General features: G+C 37.4%; 1 protein-coding gene across 1 annotated transcript; it reads left to right on the top strand.

The window, feature by feature from the left end:
* Positions 1-5,731: 5,731 nt before the first annotated feature.
* On the top strand, positions 5,732-9,668 carry LOC585966 (cytochrome P450 3A6). The gene is made up of 4 exons (XM_030978285.1): positions 5,732-5,949; positions 7,755-7,892; positions 8,299-8,461; positions 9,237-9,668. The coding sequence occupies exons 1-4, from the start codon at positions 5,732-5,734 to the stop codon at positions 9,312-9,314; spliced, it is 597 nt and encodes a 198-aa protein (XP_030834145.1). The 3' UTR covers positions 9,315-9,668.
* The last annotated feature ends 2,064 nt before the right edge of the window (positions 9,669-11,732 follow it).

The raw sequence follows: 11,732 nt of genomic DNA on the forward strand, positions 1-11,732 counted from the left end.
ATAGCAAGAGAGGTTAAAAAAAAAAATTGAAATTTGCTATTCTCACATCTATCTTTGCCCCTCATTTGAACTAGTCAATCATGAAATCGTTTGTTAACAGTTTAATGTAACATCCGAAACATGCTAACACATACCAGAAAATGCTGTTAAAATAGCTGAATATTTTTATGAGTAAATTTTGTTGAGATTTTTTAAAATATAAATTACAATTGAGGATATACTGAAGCAGCCAGTCATGCCTTGCATCACAAAGTGTGTCTTTAATGTTTTATGTTTAATAAGTCCAATTTGCCGAAAATTAAGAAATTTGACTTTTGGCATCATATTTCTTCATATTTGTATATTTAAATCTAAATAAAATCATCAAATTGGTGTTTTTAACAGGAGTGTATATTGTGAAATTGTTATTTGCAGATATTATCGAAAATTGTTATTTGCAGATATTATCGAAAATTAATTGAAATTTGTTAACTATGTGTTAATTAACAATGAAATTGTGTAACGTCCGAAACACCCTTCTTGTGATTACAAAAAAATATTGGATTTGAAAGGCCTGATTTGTGATTTGACTGGCCTGATTTGTGATTTGACTTGTGTTAAGACTTATAATAACTTATTTCAAAACAATTTATTCACTCTTGATACCCTTAAATATGGATTATCATCATTTAATTGGGTTTCTTTGCTTTGGACATTACAACTGTTTACGGAAAATTGGTTTTAACCATAAGATAGAATTGTAATAATGTATTGCAAATTTTTTGTTTGTTGGGTAGCTGCCATGTGATGTTAACAAAATGTTAGGATAGATATGTCCTGTAGTTCATATATTTTCTGCTACTTTAAATTCAAAGTTGTTTCGGAAGTTACAAAATTGTTTACAGAAAATTTGCGACAACTTTTTCAAATTTTGAGTATTTTTCGAATATTAGCGCTACTATAATTAAATTATATTTTCTTTCAATATAATCACTTGGAGTAACTAATAAGCTCATTCAAACCATATACAATCTCATTGATTTATTGTTCTAGTGGGTTAAATAAAATGAGGGTCTACATTGTTTACGGAAAATGTAACGTCCGAAACACCATTTTCAATTGCTCTGTTCCATTAAAATACAGGAGTTGAATCAGATTACTGTTATCTTTCTTTAAGATCCACCCATGCTCATTAATCATCAATAGAAAGAAGAAATAAAATTGTTTGTTGCTATATATTTTTTCCAGCTCAAACCAAAATGGTAAGTCAATTTTGTTACAAAATTCTGTAAACGGTTTGCTGCTCAGGGATACCTCATGCATATAAAGCAACATTTTTTCATTAAGCTATGGCCTATGGGAGGTCAATCTAGGTCCATGCTACAAGAAAAAGTTGTAACTGATGTCTAATTCTTTATCTGTGAAAAGTTTCAGGCTCTCAAAAAAAGGGCCATTTAGCTATTTGGTCATAGTTTAAAACATAGTTTCAAAACAGTACCATATACACAAGGAGAGCGTTGTTTTAGGGGGGAGGTAATGGGGTCAATGCCTGATAGTGATAGTCTTGTATTTCAGGCAGTGATAGTGTTATCAGTGTTAATATCTCACAAAAACCTCTTTTTAAAAGAGGAAGCATTAAAAAAGAAAATGATGGCTGGTTTTGTGTAGAGCCCTCTATACCAAAACTGAACTATCCCTTGAAGTGAATACATGTAGTTTCTAAACTAAAATAAACATTATAATCTTGTGCAGCCACTCACTTGTCATTAGTGCCTCTTTTATATTAGTGACAAAGATGTTCAAAGACAACCTTGAACATTGATTGATCTCAAAAGCTCTCAATATTGTGATTGTTTATAGACATACCATGCAAAAAGCTGTACCAATTTTATGGAGATTTCACAGTCTTGATGGGAATGGTTTCCAAAACTTGGCCTATCGGCATATATTGCATGTGTTCGTTTATGATATTTAATAAGTTCACAGGATCGATATGCATTGAATAGTCATACATTGTCTGAATGAAATATACTGCACTGCATATTTCCTATAGGTTTGTGTAATTCTAATTCTAGGCATTATTGTGCATGTAGGCTTATGTATAAAACAAAGTGGTTGTAGTTTGTTATAGTCTGTAATTCCACACGCGATGGATTGTATGCAATTGTTGTACCTAAATAATGATTCTTTCATGTCATTCACAAATTACATTTCCACACGACAAATATTTTGCAATTTGTAATATACCCATGATATGTTAAAAACGGGCTGGAAGTTATAACCAGTAGCCTTCCTTCATCTTAAATTAAAGCATCTTCAATATTTATAATATGTCAATTGTATTGACTTTGAATACATATTTCTGTTCATATAGTATTTATACATATTTATAATGATTCTTAATAGCCATTGACAGTGCTGTAATGAGCAAACAATTTTTTGGGGTCAGAAGAAAGTCTGCATCCATTCATCACCAGGTATAGCATAATGGCAAGATTGGCAGGGTTGCAAACTTAGAGCATGAGACTTTGTGAGGGAGCAAAGCAACTGAGCTGGGGGGGGGGTGTTTGAGCGGTGTCTCCCTCTCCCACGATAGGGAGATTTTGCATTTTCTTCTTAATGATGTGCAATCTGGTCCATACCGGTCCTACAACTCAGACTTGACATGTTCTATATGTGGGTAAGTGCATAATGATTTTACAGACTGTGATCAAGTAAAACTTTTGTCATGAAGAAAACATAATTATACCAAAATATGCACGCCAAGAATTAATATTCATGCCCATTTAAAACATAACACCACATACACTTATGATACAACAACATGAACAAGATATACCAGATGAAGACAAGACCGATTCCCGAGGGAGCATAGAGACCAAGTGACAGGAGGTGTGTTTAGAGGGGAGGGGAAAGGGTGTCTGCCTCTGCACAGTAAAGGAGCTTTTGCAATTCTGTTGCACACCTGGGAAGGAAATTTGGCTAGAAATGAAATAGAATCAGAGTTTTAGAGTCTCAAAAAATACTCCTTTTTTCAAACACTGGTATCAAATTGAGCCATGTTTTATTATTATGGGGGGGGGCACTTTTTTTCTTGACAAACCTTGGTAAGAGTAAAGTGTGGTGAATGAGGAACCTTGATAAAAGTGAAGTGTGGCAATCGACGAACCTTAGTTATAGTCAAGTGTGGCGATCGACAAACCTTGTTCAGAGTAGAGTGTGGCGATCGACAAACCTTGGTCAGAGTAGAGTGTGGCGATCGACGAACCTTAGTAATAGTCAAGTGAGGCGATCGACAAACCTTGGAAAGATCAAGGTGTGGCAATCGACGAGCATTGGAAAGAGTAAAGTGTGGCGATCGACAAATCTTGGCAAGAGTAGAGTGTGGCGATCGACGAACCTTGGTAAGAGTAAAGTGTGGCGATCGACAAACCTTGGTCAGAGTAGAGTGTGGCGATCGACGAGCATTGGAAAGAGTAAAGTGTGGCTATCGACAAATCTTGGCAAGAGTAGAGTGTGGCGATCGACGAACCTTGGTAAGAGTAAAGTGTGGCGATCGACAAATCTTGGCAAGAGTAGAGTGTGGCGATCGACGAACCTTGGTAAGAATAAAGTGTGGCGATCGACAAACCTTGGACAGATCAAGGTGTGGCAATCGACGAACCTTGGTAAGAGTAAAGTGTGGCGATCGACGAACCGAGTAGAGTGTGGCGATCGACGAACCTTGGTAAGAATAAAGTGTGGCGATCGACAAACCTTGGACTGATCAAGGTGTGGCAATCGACGAACCTTGGTCAAAGTAAAGTGCGGCGATCGACAAACCTTGGAAAGAGTTAAGTGTGGCGATCGACAAACCTTGGACAGACCAAGGTGTGGCAATCGACGAACCTTGGTCAAAGTAAAGTGCGGCGATCGACAAACCTTGGAAAGAGTTAAGTGTGGCGATCGACAAACCTTGGACAGATCAAGGTGTGGCAATCGACGAACCTTGGTCAAAGTAAAGTGCGGCGATCGACGAACGTTGGTAAGAATAAAGTGTGGCAATCGACAAACCTTGTACAGATCAAGGTGTGGCAATTGACGAACCTTTGCTGGATACGTGCAAGAAAATTGTTCTATAACGACAAAGGTAAGGACCATTATTTTCTGTAACCCCAAAATTTGGTTCTATTTGAGTGAAAAAGTAATATTTTAGACCATCTAGAATTGCATGAAACGGTCCATTTTTTTAGACTTTTTTGGAAAGTCTACTTTTTTTCTGGAATGGGTTAGTTGCTCTTGACTGGTTTAATGATTATTTGTCAGGTAGAAAGCAATATGTAAGCTACGAATCTGTAGATTCATCATTATTGCCTATGAAATGTGGTGTCCCACAAGGATCGATACTCGGTCCTTTATTGTTTCTACTGTATGTTAATGATATCTCGAACTCAACTACATCATTACAATATATTATATTTGCTGATGATACTAATGTGTTTTGCTCCAATTCCGATTTTCGATCACTTCAGAGAATTCTGAACACCGAGCTACCTAAGCTGTCTTTGTGGTTTAGGAGCAACAAATTGTCTCTGAATCTGAAAAAAACTAATTATATTCATTTTCAAAGCAGGAAAAATGCAACTGATAAACCTATACCTGAAATAGTCTTGGATGGTGAATATTTGGAGAAAAAACAAAATACTAAATTTCTTGGAACTATCATCAATGAAAATCTGAAATGGAGTGATCATGTACATTACGTTTCAAAGAGAGTGTCACGCACTGTTGGTTTACTGTATAAGTTAAAACATTATGTGCCTTTGAATATTCTATATATGCTATACAATTCCTTGATTCTTCCTTACATGTCTTATTGCAATATACTGTGGGCAGACTCAAAAGTATATACTGATAAAATGCTACTTTTACAAAAGAAAGCGATTCGTGTGTGTACCAATGCTGGATATCGCGATCACACTGATCCCCTATTCGCGAGGTTAAAAACTCTGAAAGTAACTGATATTAACTTTTTACAAAAAGCACTGTTCATGTTCCGTCTACATAATGATTCCCTACCTTCCCACTTCCCACCAATGTTTTGTTTGAATAGAAATATTCATACATACCCAACCAGACAATCAAATAAATACCATTTATGTAATCCTAAAACAACAATGGCTATGAAATCTATAAGACATTCTGGTCCGGATATTTGGAACTCACTGTCCGTTGACATCCGTAACTTGAAGTCAGTATATACTTTCAAGAAAAGTGTGAAATCAATTTTATTGAGCAAATATTGAAAAATCTCTTAAATTAACACATGATATCATATATGTTTGTCAGCATTTCCTTGATATAGCAGGAAAATCCCCCTCCCATGCACCCTCTATCCCATTTTTTTTTTTTGGTTGCAAGTCACTGTTTATTTTTTGTTATTTTCCCCCAATTATGTTCTGTAATTTACTTTACTTTACAATCGTTATGATTTTAAATGTTTCTGGGCTGCAAGCGTATCAAGCTGTCACGCTTAGGCTGTAGCCCTTCTGTATCATCACCTCTTCGAGCGTATGTATCTATGATTTACTGAATGTGGAAATGTAATTTAACTTATGTTTTATACTCATGCAAAGACATTGTCACATTATTGTTATAACCTATGATGATTCAGTAACCAATAAATATTTCAACTATTTCAACTATTAAATGCGTCTAAACTGAATCTCTAAGAAATCGTAAAATATTCATGAATATTACTTGTTTAAAGGCTATGATATTCCTGTCGGCTGGCTACGAGACTACTGCAGCCTTACTGACCTACGCATCCTACCTCCTCGCCTCTAACCCCGATTGCCAAGACAAACTCATCGCCGAGATCGATGACATCGCACCAAAACGCGACGACGTCGGCTATACGACGATCTCCAAGATGCCCTACTTGGACCAAGTCGTATGTGAGGTGCTCAGGATATATCCACCGGGGATTTTGTAAGTCATTAGATCAATTGATTTTGAACACGAATGCAAATACTTTGGACAAATCAACGCAAGGGCAATTTCAAAACCCCTATCGTGTATCCTTTAGAAATCATTTGCGGATTACGTAATAGTTTATAGTAATGTGCGCACATGGCGATGCGCAAGTTGTGAAATTTAAGCGTTATCAATGTCCTAGCTAGTATTCAAATTAATTATGCAAGGAAACCCGTTTACTTTCTAGACTTCACTGTCAGATCCTCTGGACGGCCATGCACTATGGCTCAGGGCATGGGCACACAGAGGATTTTGTTTATGTTGGGAACCGGGATAAAATGCAATAAATTATTGAAAATTAATTGCATTTTCTGTTTTTTATTTTATTTATGAAAACTGCCCCTACCCTAGCCCCCGCTGCGTACAGTCATGGTTCAGTGACAAAGCAATGGCCTCGTAACTGTGAGGCCCCAGGATCCAAACCGTGTCGATGTGCTATAATAGGGACTTTTAGATTTGCACGTTGACAGCTTTGACTGCAACGTGTGACGTCATTTTAAGGCACTAGGCATACGTCACGTCGTCTCAGTCGCCGATCGAGAGGGTGTCAACCTTGATTTTCCTAAATCTAGTACGGTACTAGTGTATGCCGCGTGCGCATAAAATATACAGTTCCTCAGGTAGACAAAGGAACATCCCTTCCTGCTCGTATGTACAAATGTGTAGATCAGGTGTCACATACATATTCACCTGTTCTACACATTTTTGCATAATAGCAGTGAAGGGATGTACTACCACAGCAATAGGCCATTTTCGTAATGTCACCAAATTTAATGGATAGGTCTTTGTGAAGTGCCTCAATACAAACTATTTTATTCACCTGATAAGAATAATAGTATTTCAATAGATATAATCCTAACTGCGTACATTAGTTGTTGCCAGGTTGGACAAACATTATACCTACCTAGCAACACTTAATATATGCAGTTGCATTCTGACTATTGAAATACTATTATTCCTATCAGGTGAATGAAATAATTTGTATTGAGGCACTTCACAAAGACCTATGCATTAAATTTGGTTACATTACGAAAATGGCCTATTGTTGAGGGTAGAATGAGGAACTGTATATTTTGTCCTCTTTCTTTGTCTGTCATGTTCATAGTGTTACTTCCTGCATGCATGTATATCGTCGAGTGCAATCTAAAAGATTTCTAATTGTAGTCAACATGGGCAGTTGAGTACGTTGACAAGCATGATCAGTCGGCGTTCGTCGTGTTCTCGTCCACTCAATTTAAAAGTCCCTAATAGTGCCCTTTTGTGGGGCATTAATCATCATAACTGTCATTTATGACTTAAGGGCGTAGGTCCCCTATTTGATAAGCATAGAAGCATACACATGCTTTAGCAGCCACGCAAAACACACATTTGCACATTATTATTCAATAAAATCTGAGAATGTATACTTTTATCTAGATCTATTATTTTTTAATTATTTTTAAAATAATTCCATAAATTGGGGTAAAACAAAAATATTACACCTATATGAGCGACAGTGTATATAAACGAGTGCGCTTGCTTAATTCGATACGAAATTCTGAATTAGTATTATCTTTCAAATGCCATTGAAATTTAACATTTTCATTGGCTGATATTTGCAGTGCCTTTGATCTCAATTAAGATCAAACCTGTGTTATTTTCTTTTTCGACTCAAAAAGTAAGCATTCGAACAATTTTGTTCTTTCTTATGTTTTTATTTCTTGCTCTCTCTGTTTGTTGTTACGATCTTTCATTATCTCCCACTATTCTTTACACCGCAGAAGTGATCGGGAATGCGGAGAGACGTGTACTTACAAGGGTTATAAGATTGAGAAGGGTCTGCAGATCTGGATACCAACCTTCACCATTCAACGTGATCCGACCCACTGGCCTGATCCCCTCAAGTTTAATCCCGAAAGGTAGGTGGGGCGTAGAGGGCAGTCCAACGTTTGTAATGATTTCATGGTTGTGAAAGCAGAGAAATATTAAGAGAGACGGAGTAGCGGAAGTTTGAAATAAATTGGTTTAGTAGTAAAGTTAAAGATGTTCAAAACCATGCGAATCTCAACTTGGCAATTTGGTCAGTGGACCATGACAAGTTAATTTAATCAAATTTCTATACAAGTCATGTGTGTTTATGGTACTCTCTCTTTATGTATGTCCCTCTTTCTCTTTTATTTTCCATATAATATCCCCTCTATCTCTTTTCCTCTTTGCTATTTTTCTCCTTTCCTATCTCTCTCTCTGTCCATTACTCTCTCCCTCTCCTCCCCTCTCACTCCCTCCCCTCCCTTCTTGCCTCCATCCCTCCCGACCCCTGCCCAGATTCACGAAGGCGAATCGCGAGGGTCGTAACCCGTTCACCTGGTTGCCTTTCGGTGCAGGACCACGTATCTGTATCGGTATGAGGTTCGCTCTCATGGAAGCCAAGATGGCGCTAGTCCGATCCCTGCAAGTAGTTCGCTTCGAGATTTCGCCCTTGACCAAGGTACGTTATGTTTTTAATCATACATAGATTAGCAATTAAGGAAGTTTGGCTACATCTGGTATTATATATTACCTCTTTCAATACTATGAATACCCTAAATACATAGGTTAAAAAAACGATGTGCCCCTTCAATTGTTTTTGTTCAGGTGTAACTGTCAGGCATACAATCTGCGCATGAGCAAATAAAGGTCACTTGTACAAACTTGTAAAACCCACTGAGACTTGAATTGGATACATGCTCATGAAAGTTATGCAATCGTTATTAATGCATGCACCTGTGATACATTATATTGAACGCAGGTGGAAGTATTCCTTTCAAGAGGGAAAACAAAGAAGAGTCCATGACTTTAGCTGTGATTATTCCAAAAGGCACAACGTAGGATTTTTCTATGTTTAAAAGATCTGTGAATATTTGGGTCATCTGAACCATGTGCTGACTACGAACTGATCTATGCCAGTAATTTGTTTGAACTGCACATGTGCCACAGACCCCAGGGTTCATAAACCTTAACCCGGATTTTGTGAATGATGCTTGTCGCCCTCTTTAGGGCCTAATCTACCTAAGCACAGATTATAAATTGACTCTTTACTACAGTTAAAAGTCTTGAGCAAAGCATTATGTCCGTCTCTGGTTATGTGCAGCTAAAGTACAGAGCATATTGTGGTCTCACTGAGCAGAGTCAGCAGACACCGTTAAGCACAGCGACTATGTGTGCCTGCAAACTAGCCCTGATGCCCCCCTTTAAATACAATTTGTGTGAATTTCTTATTTCAGATCCCACCAGATGTCGGAAACACTTCGCTCCTGTCAAAGAAAAGCAGCTACACCCTCAAGATTGTACAACGTCATTGAGTACAAGCAGCAAAGCCATACGTGGAGGGGTGCCTGCCTGGCATACATCATATTTCATAGCTCATCTAGTAATAATTACAGAAATTATTTAAAACATAATATTATAGGTGTCTTTTTGTTTGCTTGCACGCTTCGTTCACTCGCAAAAATTATGACCATTATTATGTGGCCGAAAGTGTGTACATGGTACTTGATGAGCTTCAGAGTGATGCACAATTAATATTCTGTGATGAATTTGCGATTGGGGTGAAGCGAAATGTGTTATTTCTGAAAATAGGGCTGTCACGGTGACAGAAAAAGGTTGAAAAACGAAATTAGGGTGACAGTTTGCTGTAATATCTTACAATACGAAACCAAAACGACCATTCTAATTATGTCCTGTGCCTTAGGAGGAAGATATGTAAGCCTAATAGAGAGAAAGTTATAGTTTCTTGTATAAATTAAAAACAATTAGAAGGTCCTACTTTCTCTTTTGATCACTGTAGAAGAATATTAAAGTAATATCACAATGATTTTTTTTTTAACTCTCTGAATGAGCGTTCTGTCTTAAATAAATGCAGTTTACTAATCATATCCCTTGTAAATATTAACGCTTTTATTCTATTTATTTTTAATAATTTTTTTTTAATTTCGTAACTCAAGAATGACAAGTAGACAGGTTGAAATGGGCCTCTGTTGTATACTTTAACATGTCACATTCCCAAGAAAAATTAAACGGAAAAAATCAATCAATCACATCACAAAACTTAATAGTAATTTAGTTGTTAACTGTGATATGATCGCAAAGCCTTCCCAGAACTCAACTCGAGACCGGTAAATTCCAATACCCTCATTTGTTTATCCCATAGGAAACATGTTCGGATTTAGTAATATTGGCAAATCAATATTGCTTCAGGTTGACTTATCGAAAGTCTTTACAGTCGTGTTAAATGTACATGTAGTGTAGATCAAATGTTCATACAATATGTTTCATAGGCTACGCTTTCATTTAAAATGATAATAATACATACTGACCATACGGGCTCTTTATTAAAACAATCATGGGTGTCAACTATTCACATACATCTACAGAAGTTTATTACTATTACAAATTGTTTGTAAATTTTACTTATCTTTTACGGGAACTGTTTAGGGAATATTGTTTGTTTGTTTGTTTTTATTTCTGCATTTTAAAAATAGAACATAATCATATACATAAAGTAACACATAATTTTTGATTTTACATAATAATACATTTTGAAGTACATTAAATAAGATGCATACAAACACAAGTATAATTTCAATGAAAAAAAAGATAAATTACAGAAAACGCAGGAGACCGCCATCATGAGCGGTAAGCTTGAAATCGATGGCGGCCTCGAGAGAATAGCGGCAAACTCTTAAATTATATAATTATACACGCGAAATTGATCAAGTGGGTGCAGTGAAAGTACATTTGTAAATGTCTGTTCATTGTGTAAATTCTGAAGCCAGGGGCGTAAATCCCGGGGGGGGGGGATGGGGGGGGGGCTGCATCCCCCTGGCTTGAAGTAGGGGGGTGGCCTGTACAATCATCCCCCCTGATATTACAACAACAAAAAATTAGAGAGGAAAAAAAAGGGAAGAAGAAGAAGAAAAAAATGTGATTGTTTCAATTTCAGCATAAAGCATGAGAAATTAGTTATTTTGTTTATGTATAGCCTACACGTATACAGTATGTCACCATAAGGAAACGTCAAGGCTTCCGCGCTTCGCGCGAGAGGGGGAAACTGAATTCAGATAAATAGGGCTTATTAAGAGTCGAAAACGGTGCAACGAATCGTCTTCTTTCTATAATTAAATCAAACGTCCAAGCTTTTCGCGCTACGCGCGGGAAGGGGAAACTGAATTCAGACGAGAATTAAGAGTCGAAAACGGTACAACGAATCGTCTGCTTTCTCTAATAGTTTAAGGAAACGTCAAGACTTCCGCGCTTCTCGCTAGAGGGGTAAACCGAATTCAGACAAAGATTAAGAGTCGAGCACGGTTTAACAAATCGTCTACTTTCTCTAATAATTTAATGAAACGCCAAAACTTCCGCGCGGGGGGGGGGGGGGGGCGGGGGGGAACTGAATTCAGACAAGGATTTACAGTCGAGAACGGTACAGCAAATCGTCTTCTTTTTATAATGATTTAATGAAACGCCAAAGCTTTCGCGCTTCGCGCGGGAGGGGGGAATTCATTCAGACAAGGGTTAACAGTAAAGAACGGTACAATAAATCGTCTACTTTTACTAATAAATTAAGGAAACGTCTAAGCTTCCGCGCTTTGCGCGATAGGACTATCACCCACACACCCCTAATGAGCGTATGTGTGTGTGTGTGTGTGTGTGGTGTGTTTGTGCGTGCGCGATCGCGCGCGCTTGCGTAAATTAGTGTGGGCGTGTGCACGTGCTAGTAT

The sequence above is a fragment of the Strongylocentrotus purpuratus genome, unplaced genomic scaffold (assembly GCF_000002235.5).
Source record: "Strongylocentrotus purpuratus isolate Spur 01 unplaced genomic scaffold, Spur_5.0 spur5_scaffold_1, whole genome shotgun sequence".
Lineage (NCBI taxonomy): Eukaryota > Metazoa > Echinodermata > Echinoidea > Camarodonta > Strongylocentrotidae > Strongylocentrotus > Strongylocentrotus purpuratus.

Coding starts and splice junctions, on each gene's coding strand:
- LOC585966 (XM_030978285.1), top strand. CDS start 5,732: ATGATATTCCTGTCGGCTGGCTACGAGACTACTGCAGCCTTACTGACC. Junction 5,950..7,754: donor ATATATCCACCGGGGATTTT/GTAAGTCATTAG, acceptor TTTACACCGCAG/AAGTGATCGGGAATGCGGAG. Junction 7,893..8,298: donor CTCAAGTTTAATCCCGAAAG/GTAGGTGGGGCG, acceptor ACCCCTGCCCAG/ATTCACGAAGGCGAATCGCG.